Genomic DNA, 16,843 nt, shown 5'->3' on the forward strand with positions numbered 1-16,843 from the left:
AAGCATTCAGCTACTACATTAAGTGCCAGAGAAAAAGCCCATGAAGAAATTAATAATTCTATCTTCAGAGCAGGGTATGAATAGTGTGCACTAAATAAGGCCTGAGGCCACACACTGAATAATGAGGAGAAAACAAAATATTGAATAGCTGCTCATTTAGTGAGCAACATCCATTCTGTGTGCTGAATGAGTCACACGGTCCTTTGGGAAAAAAAGTGTGTGATCATATCCTTGTAGACTGTATTCTCATGCATACGTACAAGATTGCACAAGCAACCTTAATACTGGCATTTTCTAACTTTTGAGTGCTTGACTTGGCAACCTTCATGTTCTTTTAATGTATCTTGTGATTACAATATCTGTATAAAAGTGCTTATATTAATTTAGCTTATGCTGGTTCTCCTGATTGGCATATTTTGGTATAATCACTGTATCCTGAAATAATTGCATCTATACTGAGGCTCTTATCAGTATACCACTGTCTGTTTAAAAAACAAAATTACATCCCTAGCCGACATAACAATGTTGATGGAACTGTCTAGTATAGACTTGTCCTCAGTATTGGATTATGTATGATATTGTTTAAGAAAGAGGCCTGTGGCAATTTGTGTGACGTCTTCCCTTTTAATGTGTTCCCAGTCCTCCTGTTAGACGCCAGAGAGCGAGAAGGGATCGGCTGTCTCGACACAATTCCATTAGTCAAGACGAAAACTATCACCATCTCTCCTATGGACAGCAACAAGCAATAGAAGAGCCCCGAGCCTTCCACCCACCGAATGTATCCCCCCGTATGTTGCACCCAGCCGCTCATCCGCCACAGCAGAATGCAGTGATGGTCGACATTCATGAACAGGTATGAGAATGTTGGGCTGAATGTGCTAAGGACACTGCATTTCTCTAAAACTTTCAAAAACTCCGAGTAGTTGGCATTGAAAATAGAACACTGTGGTAACTACTGCTGGCAGTCTGTCGTGGCAGTTTCTTTCAAGGGTCATCATGGTGCACTAGTAACATACAGCAGTGAAAATATCATAAAATATTGGTTATAAAAAAAAAACAAATAAAGCCTAACAGAGAGTGAAAGTTACCGATTTGGCCAGGGCAGCCATCAGCACAGTTCCAAAGGCCTTCAGATCACACTTTTGAAACATAATTTTTCTGCTTCTGAAGTGAATTTAGTTTGAGGGGGGATGTGGTGTAGTTATTAAGTAGGCATTCATAAACGCTGAAATAAAATACATATCTTTAGCTCTAGGTGCTTTTACAGGATTAAAGTAGACAATATAAAAATAGAATTCACAATGCATATAATTGACTGCCTTCATGTGGATAGAATCTAATAAACTCCTGTTTTCAGCCCCAAATCTGTTACTCTGACTCTCAGCCCACTCCCTCCCCAAATGCCCCAGAAAGAAGTTAATCTTGGCAGCATATCCTAAAAGTGAAGTTTTGGATTGAGACACCAAGAGGTGGAGCAGTTTCCAGAATCAAGGACCCTTTGGAGAAGATGTCCCACTAGCCTAGCCCCACCCTATTCACATCAGAGGGCCTATAGCCCAAGCGCATTTGTTGACTGCAACTACATAGCATCACATGGGGAGGGAGTTTGCCTGTCAGGTAGCCAGGTCACAAACTGTTTAGAGCTTTACCTTAAAATTAACACGTTAAAACCCTGCCTGTAAACTAATGTGGTCAGTGCAGATAAGGGATCACTGTGCAAAGTTCTCCTCAGTAAGCAGACATCTACATTGTGCACCTGTGAACTTCGGGTGTACAAGTTTAAGCTAACAGTCCTTCTGGCCTTCTCCGAATTTTCCCTTATGTCTGATAAGTGATCAACTTGCTGGAGCACCTCAAAATGAACACCACATTTGTCCTCCCACTCCGGATGATGAGATTACATCAGGGCATGTCTGGGGGAAAACAGGTCCCACAGCACTGCTTCTGTGCCCTCTCGGCATCTTCTATAACCAGTGTGTCAGTGTTGCCAAGGTCTAGTCGCCATGGTTACTGGTGGGTCCTTCGGGCTGGTCCTTGACACTGACCCTACTTCAGGGAAGGGATCACTTCCTCCTGGATGCCATGGTTGGTCTGCTCCATGAGAGAAGTAGTCCTCTCCTGACTCACATCTGGCACGGCCATCAGTGCCTAGCAGTCATTGCCTAGGAACCTCTGCTAACCCTGCTACAAAAGGTCTGCCGTGGTGCCCGAGCTAAGTCAAAGGCCACTTGGACTATCTCCCCATAATGTTTTCATTGTAGAGGTATGCAAGACTGTCATCTGTATAGTAATACTTGTTTGGTTCTGTAGCAGATCAGGAGAGCAGTTGTCTTTCATTTATATTAGGGCTGTCAATTAATAGTGGTTAACTCAAGCAATTAACTCAAAACAAATTAACTCGATTAAAAAAATTAATCGCATCTTTAATTGCACTGTTAAACAATAATAGAATACCCATTTAAATTTATTATACATATTTTTGGTTGGTTTTTCTACATTTTCAAATATATTGATTTTCAATTATGCTAACGAAGCATGAAAGGGCATACAAATGTTTAGCATATCTGGCATGTAAATACCTTGCAATGCTGGCTATAACAGTGCCATGTGAACTCCTGTTCTCGCTTTCAAGTGACGTAAATAAGAAGTAGGCAGCAGTATCTCCCCTAAATGTAAACACACTTGTTTGTCTTAGCGATTAGCTGAACAAGAAATAGGACTGAGTGGACTTGTAGGCTCTGAAGTTCTACATTGATTTATTTTTGAGTTCAGTTATATAAAAAAAAAATCTACATTTGTAAATTGCACTTTCACAATAGAGATTGCACTAACTTGTATGAGATGAATTGAAAAATACTATTTCTTTGTTTCTTTTTTACAGTGCAACGATTTGTAATAAAAAATATGAAGTGAGCACTGTACACTTTGTATTCTGTGTTGATTGAAATCAATATATTTGGAAAATGTAGAAAACATCCAAAAATATTTAAATGGTATTCTATTCTTGTTTAACATTGCAATTAAAACTGGGATTAATTGCGATTATTTTTTTAATTTTGCAATTAATCGCAATCCATTTTTAAAATAATTTGACAGCCCTAATTTGTATTTATTTCCTGCTTGTTTGTTTGTTCCTGCTTGTTAATTCCCCAAGAGTGGGATCTAGGCAAGCAATTCATGAAGGAAGAAGGGTTTCTCTAGATAATTGCCTTTTATGGATCCACACTCCTTGTCTCTAATTCTTTGGAGTCTTTACTGGAGATTTCTGATATAGTATAAGAAACCAAGCAGTGTTTGGGGCCCTCTGTCTTTTAGTCCCTCGGGTTTGAATGTTGAGTTCTAGTAGATGTTGCTAATTCCCAGCCCTGGGCATTTTCAGACCAGGAGTGTGGGTCCTTAGTGGCTGTTACCTGTAATTGTGGTGCTTTGAGGCATGTAACCTTTCCCTTCCTAGCTTTTAAATTAGCCTTTGGTTTTATCCACTGTTCTGTTAAGTTTATTTTAGAGACATCTCTTGAGCTTTCACCTTAGAGTGGGAATATGCAAAGATGGTTATCTTGGGAGAAAAAAATTATCTGAATTTTTTTCTTCGATATCTCTGTGGAAAATCATTTAGCCTCTCTTCCCATCAGAGTTTGGAAGACTGTTTAGCTACTTGTACATTTTTCCTTCTGATTTTAATTGGCTTTTATGTGGGAGTTACTACCTCCTTTTTGAAAGGAACTAATCTGAACACATGAGGGGGGCCCTACAGAATCTGAGATGTACTGTTTTTGTCTTGGAGGATTTAATGTTTTGAGTTGAGAGTTCCCTCCCTGGCGTTGTTCAGGAAGCACTGATGTAAGAGCAGTAATCTATTGAGGAGGATATTTTTTAAGAACAGGAATTACAGGTTTGTAACTTTTTTATACTGTCAGTGTAAAATGTGATTTTTCTGGTATTTAGGTGAAAGTTTGCTATTTTTAAATGTCAAACCATAACTGTTCAGAACCCTCTGAATTGTGTAAATTAACAAAATTACTGAAAATTGTTTGTTTCAATGCAGATCCACCAGGGCACAGTCCCTGTCTCATACACAGTAACAACGGTGGCACCACATGGGATTCCGCTCTGCACAGGCCAGCACATACCAGCTTGTAACACACAGCAGGTCCCAGGATGTTCTGTGGTTTTCAGTGGACAGCACCTTCCCGTCTGCAGTGTGCCTCCTCCAGTAAGTAGGTTTATCTAATGACACAGGCTTTCATCTCCAGTGTGTGGGGTGGGCAGCCTGGAGCTTCACAGCTAATGTGGTTTTGCTGTTTGCATCAGAGAAATCCATTCTTCACTGGGGCAAAGTGTGGGTGACCTTTTAGCTTGATGCAGGGTTGCGTGTTTTATGTTTATGTACTTTTTTTCCATAGTGGTGTAGTATTTTCTTAACATGTTTTAACTAAAGTCAGAACTAGCTTAGGCTCCAGTCTCTGGACACACATCCATAGCTTCACAAAACAAGTTCAGAAATTTGGAGGAAAGGGTTTTTAAAGTTAATCAAATAGTAGGAAGCCCACTAAAATAATTGACTAGGTGTAAGAGACCCCTTCCCCTCAGAGGGTGTGCGCGCATATATAAAATCAGCCCTTCCAGCTACATCTCTAAAATCAATAATTTGTGTAAATACTAGCAAGATTTTAAAAAAAAGACTAACACAGGCCAAAAGATAGCACAACTATTTGGAAACACATTAACACAGAAACTGTCAAATCATCCTTGTTTATCTAATAACCGTGTTTCTCCCACATTGCTGGGAGCAGAATAACTGACTTGCCGAGCTAACTCTTTCCTGTCTCAGACCTGAAATGGTACAAAGAGTTCGTCCAGATACTAGATGGGGATAATACCATCCAGCTACATTACATGCATACCACCTTGCTGTCAGAGAGAGAATTATCATTATGGAAGTGCTGACAGTGCACTCAGTATTGTACAAGTAACAAATTAAGCCACTCCCTGAGGAGCTCACACAATCCAGAAATCCAGAAAACTGCCTTTTCATGTGTGTTTTAAATAAGGCGATAATGGAAAGTAACACATGTTGTGTCTACACCCCAGTAATCATTTGGAACTTATAGACTGGAAAAAATCTGTGTGTGCAGGGCTGCATTTCTCTCAGTACCAATTCTTCTGTACCAGTCACACTACTGAGCGGTTCTCCAGCCCCCACTTCTGTACTGATTCAATTTTTTTTTCTATATAGTTAACTTGGCTTTGTTTTGCAGTTCTAGAAGTTATGAAAATAGGGTGACTTAACGTCGTGGTTTAGGTGTGAACTAACATTGTGTTAAGAACCTTAATTTCCTGAGTAAAGCACTTTTCTGACTTCAGAGTTAATTTCTCAACTTTAACAATGCATAAATAAACCTTTTAATATGTAATATTTATATGAAGTGTATATGCAGAAGCATATCAGTCCATTTTGCAACATTTTGTTAACAAATGAACGTTGACCGCCCCAATTCACACCAGCATAACTTTTTTTTTTCCTTCTTTTTCAAGCAGAAGATTCATTCCCTTTCCCGCTCCTGTTTACTTCAGGGGCTTTTTGAGCAGTGAAAATTGCTCATATAACTTGTAAAAAATTATGGGCTTGATTCTCATTTACACTAAAGATACTCTGCATTGTAATTACATTCACAGCTATTTCAAGACCCTTTACACTGCCAGAGCAATCTATATCAGAAGCTGCTGATGCATCTAAGTTGATGGACCAGGGACAGCAGTTTTAATTCACTTTGTCCAGACCCCATTCACTCCCCGTTGGATATCTTCTTCAGCTTTCTGGCATCCTGCAGTCTAAGATGCCTGTTGGTAGCACTTCCTCTTCATAGTTGTTTCTTTGCTGCAGCACCTCAATCCTGTGCAGGGAGAGGGAGCTGTCAAAATTGAAGTGATGTTACATGGTCAGAGTGCCAGGGAAGCAGAGAGGAAGAACTCTCCTGTCTATATAGATTGTCACAGTTTTAAGAGCTGTGGATCTTTAATGCTCAGTACCCTTCAGTGGAGCCACATCTAGCTCACAGAAGTGCGTGACTGTGACAATGAAACAGTGGTTTGAACAGTGAACTCCTGCGAAAGGGACAGTCTCACATGGCCCCGAAAGTGCTAAGGAGCAACAGATGAAATTGGAAAAGGAGTATCTGTGCAGAGCAACCCGAAGAACTGATTGGAGGTGCACCCACCTATCTACCCTCCTAATGAAGCATTTCTGGCTTTATGCAGTCTCGTAAAATCTGTGAAACAGCAGAGGACAAAGGGGGGAAAGTCCAGTTCGAAAGCAACTACTACAATTAAAACTGCAGAGGAATTAGTTTTAAAGGAACCCTCCAGAATGTTTCAAAAACTGAGCTGGGAGAGCACAGAGAAGAAAATCTTTCATTGAAAAATGCTCAGAGTGGTGTAATCTGATTGGGGAAGCAGCTCTATAGTTCCAGTGCACACATGGGTGGAAGATAATTATATGGGTTTGGAACCATCTTCACTTAAACTGATTTCTGCCTTATCCATGACATTTTGTTACAATACTATTTTATATTCAAAACATAACAAGTTGGCCCATAAAACAGTCATAAAATACAGTTTAATCTGCTCATGGAAGGAGATAACACATCAATTTCATCGTGTATATTCAGTTCAGTGAAATCACTATATTAAAAGAATGTTACATTTGCAGGGAAAAATGAATGTGAGGAAATAGTCTGCCCATCTTCAGCCCTGCCCTCTTGTGCTCATACATTACAGTAATTTTTAATCACATGATAGCATGATATTATTTCCACAAGACCTCTCTTGCTCAGTGCATATATCTGTGACCAATCAAAACTGATTTTTCACCTGATCATCAAAATGTGTTGTCTGTCTCAAATTTCAGCTTTCTAGGTCCACTTATAGATATTAGAACTGTTCCCAAAAAAGGTTGTTGGTTTTTTTTTGTTTTTTAGTGTTAAGTTGGCTTTTCATTGCCTTCATCTAAGAAATGACAGAACCATGTTTGCATACATTTTTTTTAAAAATCACCTTTGGGCAAAGATGAGATCTGGAAAATTTTCAGCCTGTAAAATGAAAGCTTGACAGCTTATGCAAGGCATTTGACTTGGCACCACGTGGCATTTTGATTAAAAAAAAAAAGAAGAAGAAAAGAAAATGATGCAAAGTTAACATAGCACACATTAAATGGATTAAAAACGGGCTAACTGAAAGATCTCAAAATGCAGTGCAAACAGGGAATCCTAGAGAGCGTGTGATGTTTCTAGTGAGGACCTGCAGGAATCGGTTCATCGCCCTACACTATTTAATACTTTTATCAATGACCTAGAAGAAAACATAAAATCATTATTGAAAGTTTAAAGTGGTAAATAATGAAGAGGACAGGTCACTGATACAAAGCGATCTGGATCGCTCGGTAAGCTAGGCGCAAGCAAACAATGTGCCTTTTCATATGGCCAAATTAAATGTATACATCAAGGAACAAAGAATTCAGGCCTATACTTACTACAGGGCTGAAGATTTTATCCTGGGAAGCAGGTGACTCTGACAAAGACTTGGGGGGTCACGGTGGATAATCTGCTGAACATGAGTTTAAGTGCAATGCAATGGCCAAAGGGGCTTATGTGATCCTTGCATGTATAAACAGGGGAATCTCAGGTAAGAGTATCATATCAACGGCCGACAGACCAGGTACTGACGGTACTAAGAAACCCAGAGCTCCTACGCAGTTGAGCTCCGCCACAGGCGTTAAGGGGAAAGTGAAACCCCATGCCACAGCACCAGCAAGCAAACCATTGGTACTGAGCATTCCAGCGCTAATGCTGCCACCTACTGCTGGCACTATGCATGCCAGCCACACACCTGCGCCGATAAACACACTCCAGCACACGGTACCGAGCTCCACCATCCCACCGATACTGAGACCGGGCACATGACAGCAGTTCCTGTGTCACATAGACTTATCTGTCTCGGTACTGCAGTCTCCTCTCCTCGGCACTAACGGTACCATGGTACATGCGGTACTTAGCCAACCCAGCTCTCCACAGCTTTCACCACAATTCTCTAGTGGGGAGGACAAGGGAGAGAAGGATATAGGAATGCTGTGGCAAGTATCCTCTCCTGTGGCTACTCCTCCCACACAAGCCCCACCAAGCATGGGATTCCCTGTAGATTTTACAAACCAACCCTGGTACGGCCAACCCTGGATGCCCACAGTGCCCTTTCAACCGCAGTGGCCATTCTGGCAGCCATGGGCTCCATATCCACAATAGCAACAACAGGGAATACCCACCACTCTGCTCGCAACTGGTGCACCTCAACCACCAATATTGCCATCAACGGCACCTTCTGCTGTTTCCCAACAAGGGACCGAAGAACAGGAGGAATTCTCGGACCCAAACGACCAGGCTGACATTCAGGTTTCATCTTTCTCACCGGATGGCACAATTATGCCTCCACCTCCCACCACAGCAGACAACTTCAGGATTTCTACAAGACAGTGGCCAGTTCGCTAGACATCTCTCTGGAAGAGGTCCAGGAATCTCACCATAAGCTAGTGGACATACTACACACGTCCACTTCATCCAAAATCGCCTTTCCCATGAATGTTGCGATTATGGACCCTGTGAAATCGCCTTGGCAAACCCCAGCAACGATTGCACTTGCCTGTAAAAGGTCTGATAAGAAGTATTACGTGCCGGCCAACGGCACTGAATTCCTTTCCTCACATCCAACGCCAAATTCGTTGGTTATCGATGCGGTGAACGAACAGGGTAAGCTATCATATGGGGTGTTTCTATAGTCTTGTTAAGACTGGAAACAGCTCGACCTGTTCGGCCGCAAAGCATACTCGGCTGCGACCTTACAATTGAGAATTGCCAACTATGAGGCCCTACTGGCAAAGTATGATCACAATAATTACGCATGTCTCTCAGAATTTATAAACTTTATTCCAGAAGACAAAAAGGATCAGTACAAAGCACTCATCACAGAGGGCCACCTTATCACCAGAACAGCGCTACAAGCTGCCCTTGACTCCGCTGATTCCACAGTGAGATCCATCGCAACAGGAGAGCCTCCTCATTTCATCTGTCCGGTTTCCCAAAGCCAGTGCAGACCACTGTAGAATACTTACTGTTCAAAGGCTCCAAACTCTTCGCGGACAAAACGGACAAGTTATTGCATATCCTGAAGGACTCAAGGGCCACCTTGTGGTCTCTGGGCATCCACACACCTAGGAACAAGAGACGGCAGACCAATTACCAAACTCCTCAATGCTTCCATATACCCAACGAAATAGATATTACGACCAACAGGGGCGGAAACAGAAAACTTAGAGGAGAAGGCAGTTAGCTTCGTCGACTACTACCTCTCAGCCATCAACCTCTAGACAACAGATTTGAAGCCTTGGTCGAGGGCTCGAGAATCCCATCTCTCTCAATGCTGGCACGATCTACCGCTGGCAAAATTTTTGGAGATCGCCTACTTCCATTCTACCCCGTCTGGCAGTCCATCACCAGAGACAGATGGGTATTAGAAATCATCAAAACCAGTTACTCCATCCCCCCCTTCCCCGTCCCTCTTCAGGGACCCCTCTCACGAACATGTACTGTGGGAAGAGGTGAACCATCTCCTATCCCTGGGAGCAGTAGAACCCGAACCGACCGAGTACAGTAGTCCCATTACTTTTTCACGCAGGAAAAAAAACAGGTTGGAGACCTATTCTCAATCTACGGCGACTCAACAATTTGTAAAAACACAGATTCCCAGGATTCGAGAGCGGGGACTGGTTTTCAGCCCTCGTCCTTCAGGACACATATTTTTATGTATCTATCCATCCCTCACATGGGAAATTTCTGCAGTTTACAGTAGCACAAGAACACTTTCAGTTCTACCCTTTCGGCCTTTCCACTGCACTGTGGATATTTTCCAAAGTACCCGCTGTAGTAGTGGCCTACCTATGCCGAGAGGGAATAATATTCCTGTACTTGGACGACTGCCTGCTGAAAGCACCAACACTGCAGACAGCCATAGATTCCACCCAACATACAATAAATCTCTTCACCTCCTTACGACTTCAAATAAACTTGCAAAAGTCCACTCTAACACCTGTCCAACGCCTGGAATTCATTAGAGCAGATCTCAACTCCCTCGAAGCAACTGCCTCTCCCTTCCAACAAAACACTTTCTGACTCTAACCACCTTAATCTCAACAGCGCGGAACAGCCCTCAGGTGTCTGCCAGAACTTGCCTACAACTCCTAGGCCACATGGCCGCCACGACATCCGTCGTCCAACATGCAAGGCTACCTACACATGCGGTGCCTTCAAGCCTGGTTAAGGACAAATTATGCACCCCACAGGCACAGCATAAACAAATTCCTCACCATGCCCAATAAAGGACTCCCTGCAGTGGTGGACTCGTCTGCAGGGGTGTGCCGTTTCTGCAGAATCCACCAGCGCTCACCATCACCACGGACACATCCCTCCTAGGCTGGGGGGGCACATCTACAGACATATTCTATACAGGTCCACTGGTCTCCAGCAGAGTCCCAGCTTCATATCAACCTGCTGGAACTACGAGTGATTCAGAATGTCTGTTCTCATTTCCTACCACTAATCCAAAACAAAATGGTACAGATCCTCATGGACAATGTAGCCATTATGTTCTACATAAACAGGCAAGGGGGAGTGCGGTTGCACTCCTATGTGTGGAAGCCATGCATCTTTGGCAATAGTGCATCAAACACAACGTCCGTGTTGTAGCTTCATACCTACCTGGCTGCCTGAACAACATGGCAGGTGCCCTGAGCAGGAAGTTTTATCAAGACCATGAATGGGAGCTGAACACCTGAGTCATCCGAGATATTTTTCAGATGTGGGGGTTCCCAACAATAGACTTCTTCACAACCACACACAACTCCAAATGCCCCCAGTTCTGCTCCAGAGCAGGACTTGGGCGATACCTTCCTCATCAAGTGGAACACCCCCCTCCTGTACTCCTTCCTCCCCAATCCCCTTCTAGCCCATGTACTCCACAAGATGGAAACAAGACGGATCCAGAGTGATCCTAATAGCCCCCACATGGACGTGACAAACGTGGTATCCTTACCTTCTCTACACACAGGCTCCCACTTCTGCCTTGGCTTCTATCGCAGGATGCAGGTCACATCGTCCATCTGGATCCCCAAAAACTCCATCTCAAAGCCTGGTTACTACATGGCTCTTGGGATCTGAAATGACATGTTCCGCAGAAATTCAGAACATATTATTAAACAGCTGTAGGGTAACTGCCCGACACACCTACAGACATAAGTGGAAACTATTTGAATCAAGGTGCCAACGCAAACAGACTGCACCTGTGTCAGCCTCCTTAACTCTTATTTTAGACTCTCTCCTGGAACTTAAACGGGACTTTTCATGAGTTCCATCCATGTACACCTGTCGGCCATCACGACATTTTATCATAAAGCTGATGGATTCTCAATTTTCACGCTTCCTAAAGGGTCTCTCCAACTCCTATCCAGAAGTGAGAAAACCTGCCCCACCATGGGACCGCATCCTAGTCTTTCACGCCCTCACCGGGCCCCCTTTCAAGCCCATAGCTATAAGCTCCTTACTACACCTCTCTATGAAGGTTGCATTTCTAGTAGCCATTACATCTGCCAGATGGGTGGGAGAACTAGCTGCTCTCATGACGGACCCACCCTATACGATCTTTTTTAAAGATAAAGTATCTCAGACCCCATCCTAAGTTTTTGCCTAAGGTGGCTTCATCATTTCACCTTATCCAACCTATCTACATTTTTTCCGAAACCACATACAGACAATAGACAATCCAGACTACGCTCCTTGGACGTCTGCAGGGTTCTTGCCTTTTATATCGATAGAACAAAATCTTTTTGTAAGTCTCCAAAATTATTCACCGAACAATCCAAGGGGCACACCATTTCCAAACAATGCCTATCCAAATGGATATCAGACTTTATCAAACTGTTATCTCTAGTATGAACAACAATCCCCCACGGGGCTCCATACACACTCTACTAGGAGTCTCTCAACCTCCATAGCATTTCTCAATAACATCCCTATTGCAGAAATCTGTAGGACCGCAACCTGGACCTCACCGCACACTTTTATACAACACTATGTGTTGCAACAACACGCATCTTCCGATACCCTGTTTGGTCACTCTCTGCTTTCATCTACTATGACTTCAACTCCGGAGGCACTGCTCTGAAGTCATTTAAAGTAGAGCATCCACAGGGACACCACTTGAAGAAGAAGAAGAAGAAGAAAGTTACTCACCTTGTGCACTAACAGAGGTTCTTCGAGATGTGTGTCCCTGTGAGTGCTCCACTACCCTCCCTCCTCCCCTCTGCTTCGGAATTCTAACAAATACAGACTCTGCAGTAGAGAAGGAATGGTGGGGTGGGGGTTGGTCGCACAGCACCAGTTAACCGCCTGAAATGGTGCGAGACGGGGACTGCGCATGTGCGGCCCAATCGGGCACTGCTACCATAAATCTCCAGCTACGAGCAGAGGGGTGCAATAACACCTAAAGTGGAGCACCCACAGGGGGACACATCTCGAAGTACCTCTATTACTGCACAAGCTAAGTAACTTTCTCATCTTTAACAGTGAAAGTAATTAACCGTCAGAACAACTTACCAAGGGTTGTGGTGGAATCTCCATCACTGGCAGTTTTTAAATCAAGATTGGATGGTTTTCTAAAAGATCTGCTGTAATTCAAATAGGAAGTAATTCAGGGAAGTTCTGTCCTGTGTTATACAGGGGGTCAGATCAGAGGGTGAGCTGGGCATGCAGGGTTACACACACACACACACAGACACACAGACACAGACACACACACACAGACACAGACACCCCTCTGCCCATATTTCTGCCTGGAAACACCCATCCGCATGGCAGAGGCGATGCATGGATGGGGCATGCAGGGTCAGCCCTCTTCTCACCCCCTCCCCGATTTCTGCCCAGCAGGATTGACGGGGCCAGGCCTTGGCTCCCTACCCTGGGGAGAGGGAGAGTCCTGACGTGCTGGCACTGCATCCTGGGCCTGCGCCAGCCGCCCTACCACTGTGACAAGGAGCACAACACTGCCCCCCACCTTGAGTGTGAGCCCGCAGGTACCCCCTCCAGACCAGCCAACATACCCCTCCTAGTACACACACACACACACACACCCTCCAGCACTCTCCCCATTTTGTTTCAATAAATAGATTGGGATGTTTTGGGGCTAGTTTTTAAAGTGACTTTGGGCTATTAATGCAGTATAAATCTGGCAACCCTGGCGTCGGCCCCTGAGACACCTGACTCCACAGAGTGCAGGGCAGAGGCTGGGGGCTGGCTGCTGCTGAGACTCATTGCCAACTTCTCCCCTCCTCACACAAGCCTGGGCTCAGCAAAACTGCCACGGAGCTTCCCCATGGTGGGCAGGGCACAGGAGCAGAATGCAGGGCTCCCTGGCCATGCTGCAGAGCAGACAGCACTCGCACCTGCTCTCTGCAGTATCCACAATGCCTCTCCCCTGCTCCTCTCCTGCTGCCTTCCTCCCAGTACACAGCTGACACTAGCCCTCAGTGCCCCATATCTGTCCCCCACCTTCCCTGTGGAGCTGGCTCTAGCCCTCAGTATTACAATACAATATTTTTGTATTAATATAATGCATATCTGAAATTTCTGAACTAAACAGCTTTGAAAATCCAAAATTACTGTTTTCTCATTGCCAGAAAACATTGGCCCTAGATATAAGCAACTGGAAAAGGTCTATTAGAATGGAAATGGCCAGGCATCTTTACCTGTAGTGATCACTACACGCTCCAGCTTTATACGTAACTATAATAAAAACACAGAATGAAATAAAATTAGTCTTGAATTGACATGTTTTCTCAGTGTATTGTGAGGTAAGCAATAAAGATTTTGTTCTCAATATTGAATAATAGTGGTTGTGTGGACTAGATCAATATTCATAGGTTTTAAGGCCGGAAAGGACCATTATGATGATTTGTTACACAGGAGGTTAGACTAGGCCATAGAACTTTACCCAGTAATTCCTGCATCAAGGCTGTAACTTCTGTTTGAGCTATTGCAAGCTTTTCAAAAAGCTATCTAATATTTATTTAAATACGTCATCATTGAAGTCTGTTTTAATATGCTTCAAGAATCTCCACCAAATTGTTGTACCATAGTACTTAATGTTCTAGTATATAAATTAATCTTCAGTTAATTCAGAGAACCAATCCTCAGTTTATGGTACACAATAAAATTTCATTTGCACTACAATAACTTGTCACCACAAGATAAGACTGTGGGCTGCCACTTAAATTGCATTGCAGTAGATGATGGTGAATGGTCAAGGACAGTTAATAGTGCATTTCAGGGGAAATCAAAATTCAGATCCAATTAATCTTATGTAGTATATCAGCCTCTAGTAAACATTGATTTTTGGGGGTCGTGACCTCAGTGATGCCTACACAAAACTTGACAATGGTTAGGCTGCTAGAGTACAAAGACCACTGCCCATCATGCTGACCGCTATTGCCTCATGTTCACTTGTACTCCCCTGTCCCTAGCCATCTGTTTCTTGTTTTATACATAGATTGTAAACTCCTTGGGGCAGGGACTTCTGTGTTAGGTGCTGTACAAACACAAGGGGGTCCTGGTCATTGACGAGGCCTTCCGAGCACTATAGTAATACAAATAATTAGTAGTAGTAATAGAGTGAGGTTGATTACACCTCCAGTACTGGCATTTGCTCATCAGTGACATCTCTTTACCATCTGCAGAGTCAGTATTGTCAATATATACAGTGTGTTGGATGTTGACAACACTCCTGGGCCTATGGAGGTGGAAGTGTGTTGGAGGCAATGTACTGAGCCATTGGGGACAAGTTCATGGCACCTTCTAGCAGTCCCCCTCTAATCAGTAAAGGCAGTGGTGATTGTTTTGCGCATATTTGTATTGAGGCAGAACTGTCATTCACACAGCACTTACTCACTGCTGTACTGAAAACCTGGTTTTCCCCATTCTTAGGTTCTCCTTCATGACCTTGCCTGCACAGAGCCATACTGCAGGAGTTGTGTGCCTCACCATGGCACCTTTTTAAAAAGTAGTTGGCAGTTCAGGGTGTATATGTGCTCCTTTAGCCTTGTATTCTATTGTGCAGGGGTATGAATACTGCATCCCTTTCAAGCAGTCCCTCAGTTCCTCTCCAGAGCATTCATAAAATGTAGTAAAAATTGTGTGTAAAAGTAGAAGGGTTTTTTTGGTAGTTTTAAAAACTTTCTAGTTTTGATTTTATTGCAATTTTCTTTTTCTGACTATGGCCCCTATTAACATAACAGCACAGCACCTCAAATCTTGAATGTATTTATCTTCACAATACCTCTGTGAAGTAGAGTAGTACGATCATCCCCATTGTACAGATGGGGGAACTGAGGCACAGAGAAGCTAAATGCCATGCCCAAGGTCATGCAGGAAGTCTGCTTCCTGTATGTTTCCGAAGTTCCAGACTAGTGCCCCAGTCCCTAACCACCAATCATCTTTCTCTGGGACAACCCTTCTTCCAGTAGAAAGATTGGATTTTGTACCCAGCGCCCAAACTGCTTCACTTGACAACATGACGGGATTCTAGGTCAAGGTTACTTTCTTCTGTTGGAGTGTGAAGAGTCCAGACCCCTTTCACTAGGAAGTGTTATGCTTCTAAGTGCAATTGGTGTTGAAGAGACTTCCTCTTATTTGATGTCTTGGCAACAGTTATGGCTATTTCTGCATACAATGTTTCTAAGAAAGGGGTGGCTTTTTCCAGTCCCTGGTGTAACAAGTTAAAGGATCTTACAATCGTAACGCTTCCCATCTGGAAGCCTGCTGATCCCTGTGACTTGAATTTGGTTTCCATTAAAATTACCAAGAGTCTTTCTGAGTCCATAGGATCTTGCTCTTTCTACCCCTTTTCCCCTTGTTTTAGGACTGTCTGCTCAGCCAGGAGAGTCTTGGAGCTGGATTCTGATGGTAGTCCTGTCCTATAGAATCTTCATGTCTGTCTCAAGGCCTGTATTTTTCCAATGCCCCATAACCATACTGAGGGAAGTGAAGTCCCTTCCTGTGGATATCAAAATTTCTGTCCCTCCTTAGGAAGCCTAGCAGTCCATGGCCTCTGGAAAGCTAAAGATTAGGCCATCTCAACTGAAGGACTGTCTCAAGTGCATAAAACTGTGCATGTGCTCTTGTTAAAAGTTGGTCTACATCTTGTACCTGATTTCCCAGGGCTCATTCACTAGGGAGTTTGGCTGCTTCAGTGGCAAGTATCCACAATATGCCCTTAACAGAAACCTTATGGGATTCCTCTCTGAAATTCGTTCCACGCCTTCACAAACGGAGATTCTCTCAATCCTGTGTCCAGAGCAGATGCTTGTTTTGGGAGGGGGCAGGGCTTTGATTGTCGTTCAGTTAGCAGTGCTCCTTAGCCCGCCTCCTTAGAACTCTCTGAAAAATTCAGGGGAAAAGGAAAACTTTGGACTATTTTTTTTTTCCATTTTAAGATGAACTGTAGAGCTGGTTAAACTTTTTCAAATTTTGAAATTTCCATTGTTTAAAAAAAAATTGAAATTTCCATGAAATGTTTTCCTTTCCTCAACCTGCTTCCCTTCTCCAGAGGGCATACTACCTAGTGTCTTGTAGCGTGTCCTGGGCAGGCAATTTCAAAGGAGAGAAGAGGGGCAACCTTCTACAGAGCATAGGGTGTGTTCCCTCCACAGAGCCACAGTGACACTTTCCTCTCCTATGCTTCAGAAGTTAAGGAT

The 16,843-nt window shown here is 43.5% G+C and overlaps 1 protein-coding gene across 2 annotated transcripts in view; it reads left to right on the top strand.

Moving 5' to 3' along the window:
- The window catches only part of LOC113405037 (E3 ubiquitin-protein ligase RNF38), an 88,891-nt gene that overhangs the window by 46,466 nt on the left and 25,582 nt on the right, over positions 1-16,843 (top strand). For both annotated transcript variants that reach the window (XM_026646496.1, XM_026646497.2), the window contains exons 3-4: positions 640-853; positions 4,046-4,213. In XM_026646496.1, coding sequence (XP_026502281.1) covers positions 640-853; positions 4,046-4,213 — 382 coding nt within the window. The remainder of the gene's footprint in view (positions 1-639; positions 854-4,045; positions 4,214-16,843) is intronic.

This window comes from Terrapene carolina, unplaced genomic scaffold (assembly GCF_002925995.2).
Source record: "Terrapene carolina triunguis isolate 2854851 unplaced genomic scaffold, T_m_triunguis-2.0 Scaffold35098, whole genome shotgun sequence".
In the NCBI taxonomy this organism is placed as follows: Eukaryota; Metazoa; Chordata; order Testudines; family Emydidae; genus Terrapene; species Terrapene triunguis.